The sequence below is a fragment of the Polistes dominula genome, unplaced genomic scaffold (assembly GCF_049000335.1).
Source record: "Polistes dominula isolate Pdom_NZ unplaced genomic scaffold, Pdom_raw_medaka contig_27, whole genome shotgun sequence".
NCBI lineage: Eukaryota > Metazoa > Arthropoda > Insecta > Hymenoptera > Vespidae > Polistes > Polistes dominula.
The window spans coordinates 1,005,881-1,027,795 of NW_028300906.1; the positions used below are offsets into that span (position 1 = coordinate 1,005,881).

The window sequence follows — 21,915 nt, forward strand, 5'->3', positions numbered from 1 at the left end:
GAGAGAGAGAGACAGAGAAGAGAGGGAAGAGAAGGGGAAAGCCTGAATACCAAAAACTTTCTCTTTAACCCGTATAATCTGGACCAAGGAATAACCGGTTGAGAGAACCGTTAGTTGTGTGTGTGTGTGTGTGTGTATGTGTCAGATAGAAAGAGAGAAAAAGATTGAGAGATATAGTGAAAAAGAGAAAGAGAGAGAGAGAGAGAGAGAGAGAGAGAGAGAGAAATAGAATCAGGGCAAATAGAGGCGCGTGAAGTTACGAGCAAATATTAGAATCTGCAGAAATGTTGAAGTTGTTTAAACATGGTGGCGAGTTTTAAAACGAGTACGCGAAAGGCACTTGCTGCTCATAAATATGTCATTTTATTTTTATTTTTTTATTTATTTCCCCTTCCCCACTCTTAGGAGACGTGAACCAAGCGATTATATTCAAATTGAAATTAAGAATTCGAAAGAATTAATTAGATAAATAGCAAAGTATTATATTTAGTAAAATATAATTATGTGAATATTCCATAATGATTTATATGTAATTCATTTTTATAATATATATATAGTACATTATTCTATAAATATTATTATAAAGAATATTAGTATAGTATATTATATTTATATACGTATATACTATATATACTATATAATATAATAATCTTATATATATATATATATCATTTACTTTTCTCCCTCGTGGATTGTTTTTTGATAACATCTCTGTGATCCTCCAGTTTGTTAGGGGGAATTTATTTGATTGAATATACGTGTGACGTTGGTCCTTCGTTCAAAACGTATCGTAAACGATTGAGAAAAAAACATAGAAAACAAAATATAATAGAAATAAATAAAAAAAAAAAAAATCTATATAAAATAATACTCATGCGTATATTTGATATGAAATTGTATAAGAGTGTAGATATTATACATTAATACATACAAATGAAACTGTATATTAACCGTGTAGAGATGTATATATATATATATATATTGACATGAAACGCATTTGCGAAAATCTTTCACATATAATAGGCTCCTCCCTATCTAAATCTAAAATCCTGGCTTAAGAGATAAACACAGTCTATTAGAGGGTTCCACACACAAGCAACCCTTACTGGGATTTCTCCAGGGCTACGATATAACGACTAGATCAAAGGTATCGAATTGACGAAGGGGTGGATATCTTTTTCTATCATTTTATCTCTCTCTCTCTCTCTCTCTCTCCCTCTCTCTCTTTCTTTTCCTCTCTTTTTAAACTACACCCCTCCTCTTCCTCACTTGTATCAACCACCAAAATTTTACTCCCACTTTAAATTCCTTTCTTTTTTTTTTCTTTCTTATTTTTTCTACTTGACGGTTTCTATTCTCTCACTTGTCTATTTACCCCCTCCCCTCCCCTCCCATCCCCTCCCCGTTCATTACTTACAATTGACATGGCATAAAATGTTTAAAAAATAAAATGAAATGTTTAACACGTTAAACTTGTTCTTCAGGCAACGTGTACCATTGGTGGTACACAAACTGAAAATATATGTTTATAACAAATTGAATTCTGTAGAAAAAACAATAATTAAATAATTACATTTAATGATTGATTTTGTTAAAGCAAAATGAAATGGGCTGAATGACAACAAGTCAGGTAAAAATGGGCTTGATAAGGAACGTGTTAAAATAAAACATTAAAATAATAATAATAATGTAATAATAACGTAAATAAATATGATAAAATAATAATGTAAAAATAAAAACATTAAAATAATAATAATCAAAAATTATTAGTATTATTATCTTGTAGATAACTGAGCATATGCAATTGATTGTTATAACAAGAGGGGCATGGAATGATCAATACTGTTATAATTATACGAATTAATATAATTACAATAATAATACAAATAAGAACATTAATAATAAAAATAGGTTATTAATATAATTTCCATGGTAATAACATAATAACAATGATTCGTTCATATTAAATTATTCGATATCACGAATATGAATTATAAATCGAATAAGATTAATTTATTTATTTATTTATTTATTTATTTATTTATCTATCTATCTATTTAGCTATCTATCTATATCTTTCTTTGTTTCATGTTTCTCTTCATATCAATCTATATTTCTATTTATCTATATAATATCTCTACTTATTAGTCAATCTATTTATTTATTTCTTATTAATTCCCCCATTAATTCCTGATATGGTATATATTATATTATATTATTATTATTATTATTATTATTATTATTATTATTATTATTATTATATTATTATATAATATAATATATTATATTATATTATATATAATATATTATATAATTTTTTAATATTATATATATTATTATTTAATATAATTTATTATATATATATATAATAAATAAATATATTTATATATAATATAATTTTATATATAACATAAATAATATTATATATATTATTTATATATAATATAAATAATATTATATATATTATTTATATATAATATAAATAATAACTATATAATATATATATATATATAAAAATTTCTTCAAAAAAAGAATAAGAGAGAATAAAAAGAGAGAGAGACAAATATATATAAAAAATAAAAAAAGAAAAGGTGAGGCGTAGGCACTGATGGTGGTGGTAGTAAGGTGTATTTTGGAGATATTTTATGGTACGGGATCCAAGAGTTCGATATTATTTTAACGCCTTATCAACCCCCTATCAGCCCCTATGTTGTACCCTACCCCTCATACTACTCATCTTCTCCCCTCAAGTTTCTCCATCATTTTCTCGAACAAGTCCTCGTAGTCGAGTACCCTCTCTTCTTTCTTTTCTACCCCCTGTCACACCACCATCCCAACACCCCAACGTACACACCCCCGTTGTGAGACGTACGTTACTTCGGAAATTGAGACATCGAGCCTCGTTAGGCCAGATAGAAACGCCCCCTTTCCTTTTTTACTCACCCCATTATCGAAACTACCAGTAAGAGAATGAGAGAGACAGAGTGAGAGAATGAGAGAGAGAGACAGAGATAGCAGATTGTGAGTTATGAGTTTTATTACGTTTAGACGTCTTTTTCTTTTTATAGGGGTTTGTACCCCTAAATATATGTATATATATATATATATATTTGCGTATAAGTTTGTATTGATGCCTAATCACGATCATTTTTATTGTTTTAACACTGATTTTTTATACGCACGATTTACCCTTTCTCTTTCATTGTTTATTCAAGCAGTTTTTTTTATTGTAATCTGTATAATCCTTCGTATTGTCAGGTATATTTTTCGGGGGATCAGACATAGAGAAATATATAACTGTCTGAAGATGATGATATATAGATTATTAAATTATGATGATGTTAATGGGCTAATAATTTGAATAAAACGTGGCCCATTGCTGGGCCCATTAATCGGCCAATGATCAACTACCATTAATGGGCCGATAATAACTGCCGGTAATGGGCCGATAATAAATGCCGGTAATGGGCCGATAATAAATGCCGGTAATGGGCCGATAATAAATGCCGGTAATGGGCCGATAATAAATGCCGGTAATGGGCCGATAATAAATGCCGGTAATGGGCCGATAATAAATGCCGGTAATGGGCCGATACTAAATGCCGGTAATGGGCCGATACTAAATGCCGGTAATGGGCCGATACTAAATGCCGGTAATGGGCCGATACTAAATGCCGGTAATGGGCCGATACTAAATGCCGGTAATGGGCCGATAATAAATGCCGGTAATGGGCCGATAATAAATGCCGGTAATGGGCCGATAATAATTGCCGGTAATGGGCCGATAATAATTGCCGGTAATGGGCCGATAATAATTGCCGGTAATGGGCCGATAATAAATGCCGGTAATGGGCCGATAATAATTGCCGGTAATGGGCCGATAATAATTGCCGGTAATGGGCCGATAATAATTGCCGGTAATGGGCCGATAATAATTGCCGGTAATGGGCCGATAATAATTGCCGGTAATGGGCCGATAATAATTGCCGGTAATATATAATATTATAATTATTAATTAAAGTTTCTATTTCTCTGAATATAATGTAATTTAATTAATACAAACATTACATATATATTATTTTACATTAACATTAACAAATAAGTATATGCGTCGAACAACCACGCTAGTAATTTTTACTAAACGCATATATGCGTCCATACCACTCTAAGGGTTTCCTTATTTTCTATTTTCGCGACTACTTTTAAAATAAGCTCCGATAATAAATCCTTGTAACATATTTTTTTAAGAACGATCTTTTTAACCTAATCCCCTCCTTCCTAAACTCCCCCATGATGGAATAATAAAATTTGATTCTACGTAATAACGTTAAAAAAAAAAAAAAAAAGAAGAGAAAAGATCTGAAATTCGAGTTGAAAAGAAAAAAACATTCCGTCCAAGCTGTTCGTTTTTTATTTTTTTTATTCTTTTTATTTTCTTCTTCCTTTTTTTCATTTTTATTTTCTTTTCGTTAAGCTTTAAGCACGTGATAAATTAAACGAGCATCTATGCTACTCTAAGCCCTTATCCACCCTAATATACTCAAACCCCCTAACCCCCTCTATCCCCATTTCACCCATTTCCCTCTCTTCTTTTTTTTTTTATTTTTTATTTTTCTTCTTTTTCTTTTTCCTATATCTTTGGCGCAAGATTTAATGGAAACTTTTCAAACCGAAACTTTAAATCCAAGCCCAGGGGGTCTTTTCTTGAATAAGCCACCGTTAAATACTTTTACTTCTTTCATCCTAATTATATGCTTATTTTCTTTCCTTTTTTTTTAATTTTTTTTCCTTAATATCGTTTATAGGGATATTTGCAAAAAATTGTCTCGAAAGGTAGAATAACGTGGGATAAAATAAAAAAGAATTAATCAAACATGTTAGGAAATTTTTTAAGAGAAAGTTAACCTCTTGAGTGCTAAATTATTTGAAGATTTTTATTATTAATATATTTATAATATATTTAATTTGTTGCTATATGGATTAATTCTTTGAATTCCGTAGGTGCCACTAATGTGCCAATTGCTAGCTAATTATATTTATATAAATATATAAATTATTTTATTATTATTATTATTATTTATTTATTTATTTTTTATTATTATTTATATTTATTTATTATATTTTTTATATTTTTATATTTATATAAATATATAAATTATTTCTATATTTATATATTATTATATATATATAATATAAATTATTTTATATAAATAATTTATATATTTATTATTTTACTAATATAATATAAAAATATACATTTATATTTAAATATAAAAATAACTATATAAGTAAACTACAACTACTTATAGTTATAAAAATAATACAAAAACATTCTATATTACATATTATATATTATAATATATTTATATTGCTGATATAAATATATATATATTTTTGCAACAACATTACAATGAAAAAATATACAAATAAATAAATAAATATATAAATGAAAGTAAAATAAAAATATTTATATATTTTATATATTATTATATAAGCTTCTTAAATTCAGATGACCAGTATCATTCGTCAAATCTACCCAATGGGTTCATCAGGATAAAAACGAATGTTAAAAAAAAAAATAATAGAAGATTGTTATATATAACACAATGGACATTTTACTTAGGGCTTAAAGGGTAAAGGGTAAAGGGTAAAGGGTGGAAATCGAAAACCGATTTATCGTCGGTTTTCAAGGTAGACGAGAACTGGCAGCGCGCGAAGGCACTAATTAAGTAATCCTGACGTAATCCTATGAATCGCGAGACGTATTTAATCCAACATGTCACATACCTTGCAGGTATAGTAATGGCCTATCGATCTACTAGCAACCATCTATCTATAGACAACAAACATATGGTGGACAGGAATGTAATGTCAGTTTTTAACCTTAAATTCAAACAAATATATTATTTGATTCTAACTAGTTTTTATTTTTAATCAATAATGTAATCAACATTTTTATCAACAACCTTTTTTTTTTTTCATCTAGCATGCGAAAATTTTAAATACCAAATTGATAAACATCAATCGATTTTTGATAAAAATATGAACAATTGGACATTTGTAGAAACGACATTACTTTATGGTTCCTTTAATATTTAGATTCATTTGAAAAATAGAAAATAAATAATAGTGTTTCTTTTGTGTGTAAGATTTATATTAGAATAATACTAATAATAATAGTAATAATAGTAATAGTAATAATAATCATTATTATAATTATTGAAACGTGGTTAAATTATGTTCGAAAATTAATATCTTTCCTCAGATTTAAATCAAGTTAGCATTAATTAACGATTGGGTTAATTACTGTCTCTCTTCATTTTCCCCATCGTACTATGAATGTGGATCATTATTAAACCACGAGAATTTTTTTTTTATTAAAAAAAAAAAAAAAAAATAAAAATTGAAAATATAAATCAAATCCCTATGAAAATGAGGAAAATGAATTTGTCTATTTTGCAGTAAATTTGCAGTCTCGTTAACTTTTGATCCCATTTTTTCATTTTTATATTTCGCATAAAAATTAATATTACAAAGTATTGATTATAATTATTGTTTAATAATAAATAAATCTTGAAAATATTAACCTACGAATAATTAATCTTTTTAATATACAATTATAATAATATATATGTATATAATATTATTGTGTATATAATATAATTAGGAATTGTATATTATTAATTATTATACATACATATATATATATATATATGTATATGTATATATGTGTATAAATAATTTATATAAATATTTATATATGAAATAATTTATATAATTTATACATTATATATAATATATATTATAAATTATATTATATATATTATATTTATATTATTTATAAATATATATATATAATATATTTATATAAATATATAATTATAGGGATATATATTATAAATCCTATTACTATATACTATACTTTAGGGTAATATATAGGTAATATAAATACTATAATAGATAATATTCCTATATTACTACCCTATACTATAAATAGGGAAAATATATATAAAATAGGGAATATAATAACTTATTCCCTATTTTATTCCGTATTATATATGCATATATGTATATATAATAATAATAATAATAATAATATTAATAAATATATATTTAATAATTAATAATATACAATCCTTCATCGTTTACTATATCCCTAATTATTATTATTATTATTATTATTATTATTATTAAACGAGAGATGAAGAAAAAAAAGTGTAATTAGTAAAAGTTTTCAAAAATAAAAAAAAATAAAAGATAAGTAAAAAAAAGTAGGGTTGATTTTTTAAACGAGAAGAAAACATATTTACCAAGCATAATTTTTGTCCTACGTTGAAAAGATTGAAAAAAAAAAAAACAAAATCTAGTAAAAACACGGAGAGAATTTATATTTCTTTTTTTTTTTGTTTTGTTACTTAGAACTATACCAGTGGAAAAGGGACAGGGATAGATAGACATATATATATAGAGGTAAAAGGGTAGAAAGGGTTTCCTTGTGCTCTGGCGTTTGTCCTAGGCATCATCAGTAACGCTTACACACCAGTAAAGGGAGAGTGGGAAGAATATTATCCAGCTAGGGAGTTTCAGCAGGGATAGAATGACTAAACTTTGCCAGCCCGTTGCAGAAGGACCAGTGGGCGGTCCTACGGGATACCTGGAACTTTCGCAAGCTCTCGACCAATCGCGTAGTGTCGACACAGGGGAGAGAAACTACCCAAGAGAGGGGAGCCAAAGAGAGTGAGTGAGTGAGTGAGTGAGTGAGAGAGAGACTGAGAAAGAGATAGACAGACATCATAGATAGATAGTGCGAGTGAGAAAGAAAGAGTCAGCTAAAGGGGGTGGAAGTTGAGGGTGGGATTGGGTGGTGGGAGACCTTCTCCTTCCTTTCTTCCTTCCTTCCTTCCTTCCTTCCTTCCTACCGTCCGTATCTACGAAAAATGATAACTTCTAGTGAAATACGCCTGCGGTCAGGCATGCGGTACTAACTTTGCTCCACTTTGCTTAGTTTCTCCATGTCTCTCTCTTCTCTAATTTAATCTTCTTTTTTTTTCTTTTCTTTTCTTTTTACGTTATTCTGTGTGTGTCTCTCTCTCTCTCTCTGAACTACCGTTCTACTCACTGTTGCTCTATTTCCATTTTTATTTGTATTTCTATCATATATCTCTAACGCACTCTCTCCCTTTTTTAGTTCATTCATTTCTAAAATGTTTATTATTCTTCTGTTTTTTTTTAATACTTAACGCATGTGTATCATATGTAAATTTATTTTATTTTATATATTTAAATACATGTGTGCAATGGAATAATTTTGTTTCTTATTTATATCAATTATAGTTTTAACGTGTAGTATACATTTGCTTTTCTTACTTTTTTAATATTATAGGTATTATATATATATATTATTAGGGTTTATATTATTAGGGTTTATATTATTAGGGTGTATATTATTAGGGTATATATATTATAGTTATTATATATATTATTAGGGTTTATATATTATAGTTATTATATATATTATTAGGGTGTATATATTATAGTTATTATATATATTATTAGGGTATATATATTATAGTTATTATATATATTATTAGGGTGTATATATATTATAGGTATATCTAATATATATATATTATATATAACCAGATCTATATTATATTGAAATATCTAAAGTAATAATATCTTTGAATTATATATTTTTTTTTATTAAAAATAATTCAGTGCACGGTGTTTATCATAAAAACCGATACCCCTTTTCTCTTTCTAGTAATATTTTATTGCTTTCTTTTCCATACTATTATTATTCTCGTCTGAATTTATAATTTCATTATTTCTTTCTCTTTTTTTCTCAAAGTTTTATACTTTTGTACAATATGATACTTATTCTCATTCGAATCCCTCACCTTTCCTCGACATTTCGATTTTCTATACTACTAAAACATGTAACTATATATTATCATGTGCGTGTCCGAATGTTGGTCAGACAACTAGCTGTTAACTAATACTACTTTCTACTATTCGTACATGTATTGGGAAACTACTTAAGCCGATACTTATGGTTCGTGAAAGTAGCTTACGCAACAAAGTTAATATTTGTTATGGCAGTTCGAATTACACACAATCTCTCTGAACGTAACCCCTTTTCCCCCCCCCTCTTTACCCTCCTATTATTATGTTCAATCTTAAAACTTTACATTTGAATAATGAATAATCAGACAATGTACTGTTCAAATTGACTCACTACCATAATCCTATAATATTCTTCTTAATTATTAATAATATTGATTTTTAATAATTTCTGATCATAATTGTTTTTTTTCTTTATTTTATTACAAGTAATATATATGTTATTAGGTTATTAAGTTATTAACTATGAAATGTCTGATTACTCGGATTATTTACACCTCGAAATCAGACATTTCATATTTAATGACCTAATACTTTATTTTTTTTTATATATATATTACTTTATATTTATTTTTTCTTTTATTTTACTTTATATTTATATTTATTATATTTATTTTATTGTTTTTTTATTTTTTTATATTTATATATATTATAATATGAATATATAATATTATATAATATTTATAATTATTTTATATATATATATATATATATATATATATATATATATATATATATATATATATATATATTTTTATATATATATTTTAATATATTTATAATTATATAGTTATATATAAATAATATATATAATATATTAAATAAATAATATATACATATATATATATATATATATATATATATATATATATATATATATATTTAATTATATATATTAATATATATTACTATATTTATTTATATTAATTTACTATAATTAATAAAGAAAAGAGAAAAGGGTGGTTAGGGGGTAGTTGAACGAATTTTTTTTTGAATTTTTTTAAAGAAGTTTGTTTGCAGTTGCAACACTGACAATTTCAACAAAATAAAAGTTATTAACGTTCTATCAATATCTCTCTTCTATTTTTATACCTTTTATAATATATTGTATAACATGATATACATGTGAAAAGCTTGATATTTCTATGTTCTTCTCGGTAAAATAGTTTTTTTTATTTTTTTCTAAAATACTACCCTAGGGATAAAGGAACGTCGATTGGTTGTTGTTGTTGTTGTTGTTATTTTGATTAATAGTATCTCAATTAGAAGAAATAAAGTCGAGTGGGCAACGTTTAATACTCGGCATGATGCGTAGGAGGATTTCAAAAGATCAAATGCTTTCTAATAATATATTTTTTTCTTTTTTATTGTATTTTCTGTATTCTTCAATAAACCAACGCACGTATTATGCTTTTATTTTTCATTTGTAAATCATCCCCCTTTATTTTTTTATTTTTTTTTTATTTCTATAACACCTACGATTTATATTCGAACGTAAACCGCAATAAAAATTGCAAGTAACAGTGGGCGTAGTAATTTCAATTTACACGATTATTACTTTTTAACGTTTTGATCATTTGATTTTTCATTTTTATTTTTTTTTTTATTTTTTTTTTTTTTACTGATTCACATTTGTTCTAATTTTTTGTTGTTGTTTAAAATCCTTTGTTTTAAACATATTATTTAAATTAAAAATTAACTTACGAGTATACTTCTTGATAATAAAATTATTATTTTGATCTTATTACATTTTTTTTTTTTCGTATATTTGTAACATTGTATTTTGATTCTTTTTGAAATGTAAATAATTAAATTGAAAATGTTCAAGCTACAAATGTATTGAAATATATATCTGTCTTTATTTGATTTAAACTAGCATATATATATATACAGTAATATATACATATATATTTAGGTATATGTTCGTTATCAAAGGGATAGCGAAGCGTAAACGGTAACAAAATGGCGTCCCACTGGAAAATCACGGCCTTTAACCTTCCATATATATATATATATATATATATGAGTATATATAATATATAATATATATATTAATTAATAAGGCAACGTTATGCATTGTCCGATTTTCCAAATATGAAATATCAATTATTTACATATACGTATGTATTGTGTTAATCGAAAAATGTAAATACTAATTGTTCAACAATTTTCGTCTATTGATTTTCCTCAAATGTCAAATATTTTACTTACGTAGGAGTCTCTCATTTTTTTTTTCTTTTCATTAAATTTAATTATCATTTATATTATTACCCATAATTAATATCTAAAATAAAAATAAAAATAATCATTCGTATAATAATAATAATAATAATTCGTCTATTGACTTACGTCAAATATCAAATATTTTATTTACGTAGGAGTCATCTGTTTTTGTTGTTGTTCTTTTTATTAAAAATTTAAATATCATTTATATATATTATTGCTCATTATTAATATTATATAAAATAAAAATAAAAAAAAGAGACTATTCAAAAAGTATCAATATCTAAAATAACATATCAGACGTCAACAATGTTGAAGTTGCGCGATCCAGATTGTAAACGGGTACAATAATATCTGCCTTCAAAATGGCGGCGGTGGTGGCGTTTTAAAGTCGAGACGAAAGATAGTAGTAGAGTTGGCGTGATAGTAAGCTGCTATACAACAGTAGTAGTAGTAGTAGTAGTAGTAGTAATAGTAGTAGTAATAGTAGTAGTAGTAGTAGTAGTAGTAGTAGTAGTAGTAGTAGTAGTAGCAGTGTAGTAAAACGGGGGTTGGAAGGAAGGGTTGAAAGAGAAAGAGACAGACGTATACACAGACACGACGTATACAATAAGCAAACTCGAAGAATCTGTATTGAAGAGAATGTGTATGTATATGTACATGTGTATGTGTGTGAGAGAGAGAGAGAGAGAGAGAGAGAGAGAGATGGATGTAAGAGAAAACAAGGGGTGGTGGTAACAAGGAGGACAGTGTGAGAGAGATGAAAGGATCATGCAGAGAGGAGGTGGAAAGAGTATATATATATATATATATATACGTATGTATATGTGTATGTGGTGGTGAGAAAGAGAGAGAAAGAGATAGAAATTGCATCCTCGTCTAGCAAGGTAGCCCAGACCCGGCCAAAATCGACCGGGTGTCGTCATTTGTGCGCATGCGTCAATGTTACCCAGGACTATCATCAACGTTGCTTCAATACCTGATCGTCCTAAACTACCACCACCACCACCACCACCACTACCACCACCACCACCACCACTACTACCACCACCACCTTTTCAAACCTTGTCCTATCTCTCTTTCTCTATCAGTGACTCTATTTCTTTTTCACTCACTCACTCTATCTATCTTTCGTTATGTTATAACGTTACGAATCCTCCAGCAACGTATTTCTACCACCCCTCTTGAGGGTAGTGAGCCTCATAACCAACCACCCCCACTTTTCCAACCTTCCTCATTTCACCTCCTCCTCCTCCTCCTACTTCTCCTCTTACTCCTCCTCCTCCTCACTCTTGTCTTCTTCGTATTAATGACTACGATGGAAGTTGAGAGTAACATGTGCAACGGCGGCGTTATGCATTTCAAGATGCTACGGGATGGATTTTCATTGATTGTTATTCTTGCGCTTTTGATTTTTGTCCTTTTTTTATTTTTTTTTTTTTCATTGCGATAGATAATTATTATTGGAAGATAAAGAGGGGGTTGGTTGTTGAAGACGTCGTAATGGTGGTTATATGTTGCAGAATTTTGTTTTTGTTTTGTTTTTGGTTTTATTTATAATGTTGGTTATATTATAGTATACTTTAAAAGTATGGTTTAGAATTTATTGGGCGACAACACAACAGGGTGAATATAAAAATTATATTTGAAAAACAAAATGATTAAATATAGAATAATGGTACCCTGTTAACTATAACTATTAAGTACTATATTATATATTATATCAATAATATATATATATTTAATAGTATATTATATACTATAATATAGTATATAATATAATATTAATTATATATATTTAATATAATATAAAAATATAGTATACTTAATATAATATAATTTAGTATAGTATTTATAACGTTACGATATACGAGATAATATATTATTAATATATTATATACTATATAATACTATATTAATACCATATATTAATTATATATATATATATATATTATTATATATTTGTTATAACATATATTAATTATAATATATTTCATTTCAAAGACACGTTCGATAGATTTTTCAAAAATAAATCTTTATCCATTTTTCAAATACATTTTTTTTTCCATTTATGTATCATATCCATAGAAGTTTCAACGGTATCGTATCCGGTCAGTGATGGACTATTACTGGTAAAGTTATTATCAAGAGTAAGGGAAAAAGAGAGAGAGAGAGAGAGAGAGAGAGAAATGTAATGTCCTGGAACGATTTTCAAGTGGTTCTGATACGTGCTTAGAAAGCACTTCTAAGCTTAGAATAGAATGATTGGCATGGGTCAAAGATATTTACACCATTTTCTAATTATCCTATTCTACAAACTTTGAAATATTTGTCAAATATATTTGAATAATTAAAAATATTATTATTATTATAAACAAAACTGTGTTAACTATTATTCTTTTTCATTTTTTAAATCAAATTAAGATTCAAACTTGTATCGTAACTATAATTGAAAATAAAACCACAAAATACTAATCCACTAATCAGATGCATTTGAATATTTGTCAAATATATTTGAATAATATAAAAATATTATTATTATATAAACTAAACTGTGTTAACTATTATTCTTTTTCATTTTTTAAATCAAATTAAGATTCAAACTTGTATCACAACTATAATTGAAAATAAAACCACAAAATACTAATCCACTAATCAGATGCATTTGAATATTTGTCAAATATATTTGAATAATATAAAAATATTATTGTTATAAACAAAACTGTGTTAACTATTATTCTTTTTCATTTTTTAAATCAAATTAAGATTCAAACTTGTATCACAACTATAATTGAAAATAAAACCGCAAAATACTAATCCACTAATCAGATGCATTTGAATAATTGAAAATATTATTATTATTATATACAAAAGAATTATTATTGACTAATTTAGATTATTATAATAATTATTATTATTGTTATAATAAAGTTTCAGGGTGTCCTAAATACATAGTTATTAATTGACGTTACTGCAGGAAAGCTTCACCTTTTAGAGGATGGTCCACTCGGTGCCAGGAACATTCCTACTTCGTCATAGTAAAAGGAAAACTATGAGACGTTTAATTAACTCCAGTGTTTCCTAGAAAGACACTGAGAGAATTCAGATGCAAATGCTTAGGAAAAGGACACGCCCAGAAGAAGGACGACCCTTTTCTTCGGATGTTTTCTCTCTTTCTCTCTCTCTCTCTCTTGCACACAGAGAAATCATCGACGACGACGACGACGAAAACTACACTGGGTGAATGCTGACTCGACAAACTTCATCGAGAGCTTATGTTGAATTCCGTATCGAGGGATTACGAATCCGTTCAACCCCCTTTTTCGTATTTGGGGGAGGGGGTGCGTGTGTGTCTATTTCGATATCGCAAGACGTTCGATTATACCAATCGAAATGCCAATTATAGATGATAGGATAAATTAAGATTTTATTTTAAAAATTCAAAAGAAGGGGGGATGAAGGGGCGGGGGTTGAATGAAAAGAAAAAGAAAAAAAAACAGAAAGGGTGGTTTATTTGTTTCTTCTTTTTTTTTTCCATTATTTGTAATAACTATAATTAAATATATTATATATCTATATATATATATATATATATTATATATATATTATATATTTATAATATATTTATTAATATATACATAATATATTAATATTATAGATTAATATTTATAATATATACTATAATAATACATATTATATTAGCAATAGTATAATAATATATATTATTATAATAGCAATTAGTAATAGTAATTATATAATATAATAATATATAACAATTATAGGTTTACAATATAATATATTTATATAATATCGTTATATTGTAATAACGATAACTAATAATTATGTTCATTATCATCAACGTTTTTTTGTAATTACATAAATTTCATATAAAAAAACAAAAGTATTTTTAACCAAATTTTACCATCTTTCAATGTCACGCTCTCCCATGAATAAAACTCCCACCCCCTACCCCTTGTAGCTTAGGGTACAAAATAGTACAAGAAGAAAAACAAAACATGTTTAGAGTATCATCAATGCTAACAGTGCGTTTTCAAAACACAACTGATATTTCTGACTATGATTCTTCCATGTTAGGGGATTTTTTTTTCTTACAAGGGATTGGGGGGGGGGTGGGTCCAGGGGCAGTAGAGGCATTGACGAGAAAGAAAAGAAAAATGAGGCTATATATATATATATAGGAATATATAGCTGAGACCAACATTGGTGTATTCAGAGAAGAGAGAGAGGGGGGTGGTGGTGGTGGTGGTTCTGGTGGTGGTACAATAAAAAAGAAAAGAAAAAAAAATTACTAAATCCTATCTGAATCAGTGGTCTATTGAACGGTGGTTTGATATCGTTGAAGGATATCTCTGTTCCTTTTGAAAAGGAAACCAACCTTCCTCCCTCCCTCCTCACCTACCCCACCCCAAACCCTCAGCCCCCGATGGATTCGAGAAAGCTCTGGGATTCGCAATGCTAGACGATAAGTCTCGAATAAGGGTGTGAGTTAGGGGGTTGGTTCTCAGAAAGAAATGCTAAAAGAAAAAGAAAAAGAAGAAGAAGAAGAAGACGAAGATGAAGAAGACGAAGTAAAAGAAAAAGGGAAAAGTATGAGAGAGAGAAAAAAAAATAGGGATAAGGTTTATTCTGACAATACATTCACTGAGAGAGTGGTAACTTTGGAAACCCAGGGGTAGGAGGGAGGGAGGAGGGAGAGGGGGAGAGTTGCTGACTGACAGACAGTTCCTGTCTACCAAATACTCAAGCAAAAGCTACACCTATCCCTTTGTGTATCGGTTTTCAGGTTTTCACCCTTCGATATGATTCAAACTACTACTACTACTACTACTACCCTTTTCTCTTTTTCTCTTTTTATCTCTTTTGTTATGTTTTTTTTTTTTTTTTATCATCTGTATCTATTCTCTATTTTCCTTCTTTTCTTTTTTTTTTTTGCCGTTTGTGTTTTTGTTCGTTTATTTTATATTTTTTATTTTTTTGGATCGGTCAAACGATTGTAAAGGATTATTATTATTATTTAAGTTTTTAATGGTTATTTTGATGATAGGTCATTTAATATTGTATTAATTTGTTGTTGGTTTATATTTTAAATTTATTATAAAGTAATAATAAAAATCTATATATATTTATTTAGTTATTTTATAGTTATTTTATACTTTTTTCACATATTAAATAATTTATTTATAGAATTTTTATTCATAATAAAAATTAAAGTATTATATTATTAAATTAAAAATAAAATATATTTATAAATATATTAATTTTATATTTTATAAATAAAAAATTATATATGTATTTAGTTATTGTTTTTTCTCTTTCGATTCATCATTTCTTCTTTTTTTTTTTTTCTTATGAAAGATAAATAAAATGTTATTAGGTCACTAGATATTATTCTGGTGGTATCTCAGTTTTATCAATTTTCAAACATAGAGATAGAAATAGAGAAGAGAAGAAATAAACATTAATGTTCTTAATAATACCCACTTGAACATAGTAAAAGAGAAAGAGAAAATGAAAGAGAAAGAGACAGAGAGAGAGAGAGAGAGAGGGAAAGAGAGGCATCAAATCTCTTGCAAAAGTTTCACAGAGAAAACCTATTAAAGAAAAAGTTTTAAACGAGAGACTTAAGAATAAAATCTCTTTCTCTCTTTTTCTCTTTCTCTCTTTCTCTCTCTTTCTCTTTCTCTCTCTTTCTTTTTGTTTCATTTTCTATTTCATTCTTTCTTAATAAGAATTGTCGAGTGGAAGAGTTTAAAGTTATCAAGAAGAAAAAAATAAAAAAAGGAAAAGAGCTATCGTTTTTCTACGATTTGTCAGTTGTTTAATTCAATAAACTTTTATTACATTATAATAAAACAATTAAAGTTATTTAATGAATACGATATCTATTAGTTTCAAAATCAATATAATTTCGATTAGTTCAATGTTATAATTAATTGTTTATAAAACTTATATAATTATATGAATAATTGTGATCGTTTAAAAAATACACATATCACGCATTGAATACCATTATCAATAAATAATAATTTGTATTCATTAAATAAACAAAAATCACTATCAAATATAAAATAATAATATAAATAAGTAAAGAATAACAAATCTATAGAAAATGTCTATAGTCACGAATAGTTGATACACACACACACACACACACACACAACTATCACCCCTTTATACGATATATAACCGAGATAATCGTTAAAGGTAATATATATATATATATATAAAGCAAAAGGTAGTTTGACGTATAATATAATATGTATGTATCGTCAAAGAGACACCCGGTATAAAAGAAAGAAAAAAAAAAAAAGAAAAAAAGATAGAGAATCTAGGGTCCCTAGGTAGGATGGACAACGGGCGCGTTTTGCGGTGACAGAGCGTGTCTGATGGAGGGTTGTCACGGTACGGGAGCACCCCTTCTCAGAGTTCGATATTAAAGCCCTCCTAATATAAGAGCAAAACCTCCCTTCCTCTCTCCCTCTCTTTCTATCTCTGAAAAGCTCGATATGCTCGTCTCAAAGCTACCCCTCGAATCTCCATTCAACGAACCACCCACCAAACCACCCCAGGACAACACCCCCTTAAAACCTCCAAAGTGTTCGCGAATATACACACATACATGGTCACACATATATAGTCACGGATTTGCACATTTACTACTAACCCCCTTCCCTCCATCAACCCCCACCCACACTCTCCTTTAGCCTACGATTATGTCATGACTGCTGTACTACTACCAAACTCATTCTCTCTCTCTCTCTCTCACTCTCTCTCAGTACAACCACCTACACCTACACCCCTCTTATATCCAACCTCTCTTCTCGTAACTCCCCCCACCGTTAAACCTTCATCTTTAGCTTCCGTATCCATCTCACACGCACCATTGACCACGAATGCGCCCATCCGATAGTAGGGCCCACCGACCGACGACCGACCGACCATCTACTACCCTCTTTTTCTCTCTTTCTATTTCTATTTCTCTTTTTTGATTCTTGTTCTAGCGAAAAATCAAGTTATCTCCATTCTCCGTGCATCGCGACGCTTAAAATAAAGGACCGGCTCCTCTGTTCTGTTCTGTTCTATGGGGGGTGGTGATGGTGGTGGTGGTGGTGGTGTTGTGTGTGTTGCCAACCCTCGCTTTTTAAACGACTACTCTAACTGCTCTTTCTTTTTTTCTTCTTCTTTATTATTTCAAATCTTATTTTTTTACTTTTAGAGATGAGAGATTTAACGAGTTGATGATGATGGATGATACGTTTTTGTACGATTGTCAGATTTATTAACGAGGGGTTGATTGTTTTATTATTGCTGAGTTTATCTTTTCTTTTCTTTTTTAACGTTGGTAGTATTAATTTTATTTTTTTTTTCAAGTATACGATGTAATATAATAATTGAAAAATGGACTTACGGTAAATCTCCTGCACCAAACGCTCAGCCATTGTATGTCGCGCAAACGTTTCCCTTGTGGCAACTTTAAAACAATGTCGGTATTGTCGTACGCCTCCAACTTTGGTGGATCTCTTGAAAATAAACAAACATTCGTTTCATATAATTATACTAATATAATTATTTACTATATTTATAATTATATTATATTATAATATATATTATACTATACATTATATATAATAATAAAAGAGATCAATCAAAAACACAATAACGAACGAGCAGAGTCACCCATCCATTTACTGAACGTAACTAAACCTGCTTGACTTTGTTGATCGTTGGAGAACCAACAACTAAACGTAACCAGACCCTTGATCCTATACATTATATATATTATAATTAATATATAATATATATTATACTATGCATTATATAGTATATAATTATATACAATGATATATTTGTCAATTAATTTGTAATTGTTTATAATTTTAGAATAATATGAATTAAACAAATTTAATTGACCAGCTTACACAATTTTATTTGTATTTCTTACTTTATCAGAATTAAACAGTTAGTTGATTAATCAAAAAACGAAACAAAAGAAAATAAAAAACAAACAAAAATAAATCAAGTATGGAACAAAGGTAGCTTTGATCTAACTTCTATTCAAGTTGAACTTTTAAACGATTTAACAAACTTTAATCATTTTCATTGACAATGGTGACCGTACGTGTTAAAAAGCAAACATCTTTGACGAACCTGAGAAGGATAGAACAAAATGATAGTTACGGATATATGGTCAGGAGGATATATTTGACCAAAGGTTTCCAAATAGTAATTGAAAGGACAAAGTTAACATTGATGATGGTTTTACAAAGGTTTCCTTACGAATCTTGTCAACAAATCGATTCTATCGTTCAAACTTTTCGATTCCCATTTCTGTCTTAACATTTCAATCATCTTGCTAACTACAGTTCTAAACTTTTCAACTTTTCATATTAAGCTAGTAACTTTTTCTAATCATTACAATATATAGTTCATATTATTAATTTGAAAATTATTTTGTTTTACCGAAAACTCTATTTGACTATTTAAATCTTATTGTTTTAATAGTGGAAACCTTTTTTTATGGTGATGTTGTTTATAGAATGGTGTTGCAATAGTAATACAAATAAAAGTGGTATCTATGATTGCAACATTAATAATTTTCGACATTTCAACCATTTTGGTAACTAAAGTTCAAAACTTTTCAATTTTCCATATTAAGCTAGTAACTTTTCATAATAATTACTATATAGTGCGTATTATTAATTTGAAAATTATTTTGTTTTATAGAAAACTATTGGACAATTCAAATCTTACTATTTGCATAGTGTTAAACTATAATAATAAACCTTATTTATGGTAATATTGTTTATGGAATGGTGCACCAATAGTAATAGAAATAATAATAAATGGTACCTGTGATTGCAACATTAGTACACAAAGCTTTAAAATAATATAAATCAAAAAGTAGTATTAAAAATAGTTGCAAAAATATATTAATTATTTATAATAGTAATATTGATAGTACTAATTGTCATCAAATGTGTTGGTATTAGTAAAAGTAATAATGTAAAAGTAATCAAAGTAGTAATAGTAATCTAATATAAATCATAGTTATATGTATTAGTACTAATAATAGTAATACTAGTAATAGTAGTAGTGTTGGGTAAACGTGATGGTGTCTGTAACCAACCAACCAACGAAATGAAACTCAAAGAACTTGTTGTGCTCTGGTAGCATAGAACCTAAGAAGGAAAGTGTGGCATATACTTGTGTTCAATAGAAATATATATATATATATATATATATGGAAGGATAGAAATGGATAGAGGGGAATCGGGGGAAATTGTAAGGAGTGGAGAAAGTGGGAGGGATGAAGTATTTCAAAAGGGAAACGGAAAGAGGGACGAACCGGACGAATGAATCGCGAACTGGGGATCCTAGCAGTTAATAAAACGGGAATTATACGCCGATCTCGTCCGGATTTCTCGTTTCTGCGAGCACTTTATTAAGCTTCCCGAATCATCAACCTTATGCAACTCTTACATACTTATACGTCCTCACGTGTATGTATATCCTATGTGTCTCCTTATGTTTAGATGATGAAGAATAAAATAAAAAAAGAAGAAGAAGAAGAAGAAGATTAAGATGATATCATTATACGTAGAATTGTAAGAAATAATTGTATTACTATTCGAACTAATTTTATTTTCTAATTTTACTTTTTTGTTAACACTTCAATGGCCGCACGTGTATGCAGTCAAATTTCACCTGGGGCCCGGTATAATATAATCTTATTGAAAAATTAATTAAAAAAAAAAAGCTTTGTTAAATTCACGAAAAAATTCACATACAAAAAACAACAACAAATAAATATAATAATTATATAATATATTATTATAATATATATTAAAACTAGGGTTGTTCTGCCATGCGTTGCTGTGGCTCACTATCAGTCTGATACAAACGTCTTTAATTCAAAAATTTCAAACTTTTTGGAATAAGCTGTAATAATCTGGACCGTTTTGATACAAATTTGTATTAACAAGTTATTACAATATCTAATGTCATCTGGAATATCGACTAACTTCAGCCTATAAACTTTACGATTTAAAAACTGGAATCGAATAAGTTTGATTATCGACTTGAATATTCTTTATAATTCGAATATCGACTAACTTCAATCTAGAAACTTTTCGCATAAGAATTTATAAATTGGACCGAATTGTAACGCTAAACCATTATCGAATCCACTTTAAGACACACTAAAAATTTCATTAAAATCGGTCCAGCCGTTTAGGAGGAGTTCAGTGACATACACACGCACAGAAGAATTATATATATAAAGATATATAATAAATTATATAACGATTGTTCCAGCTATCACACACAAATGTTGTGTGAGCGACCATTAAAGTGTGAATACCTTGGTTTCTTATATTTGTAAAAACATAAGAGACATACCTGCCCTTGTAATCTTCAGGATAAGGTACGATGTAACCATCAGGGCTTGGTCTAGAACTATTACCAGCCCAAAAATGTGCATCAGGACCCGTACCATCATAAGAGAATCCTTTTATGAATATCGTAGTGTCATCTGCTGCGTATATAGTCCCTTTTATACCATGAGCATAGCTTGCGAACGAACCAATCTCTCTTCCATAATAATTAGTTGATTGATGGATTGCTTGTCCTAAAATTATACAATTATAATTGACAGAATTTTAAAATCATATCTCTTTATTTTGTTATTATTATTAACATTACAAAAAGGACCAATTCAAATTTGTGTTTGTATATTATTTATGAATTGAAATATACAATTCGTGAACA

The 21,915-nt window shown here is 28.0% G+C and overlaps 1 protein-coding gene across 1 annotated transcript in view; it reads right to left on the bottom strand.

The window, feature by feature from the left end:
• The window catches only part of LOC107070320 (protein Skeletor, isoforms B/C), a 54,795-nt gene that overhangs the window by 16,426 nt on the left and 16,454 nt on the right, over nucleotides 1-21,915 (bottom strand). Inside the window, exons 2-3 of the mRNA XM_089179739.1 lie at nucleotides 21,547-21,775; nucleotides 18,557-18,668 (exon numbers count right to left, since the gene is read on the bottom strand). Of these exons, the coding sequence (XP_089035865.1) occupies nucleotides 18,557-18,668; nucleotides 21,547-21,775 (341 nt within the window). The remainder of the gene's footprint in view (nucleotides 1-18,556; nucleotides 18,669-21,546; nucleotides 21,776-21,915) is intronic.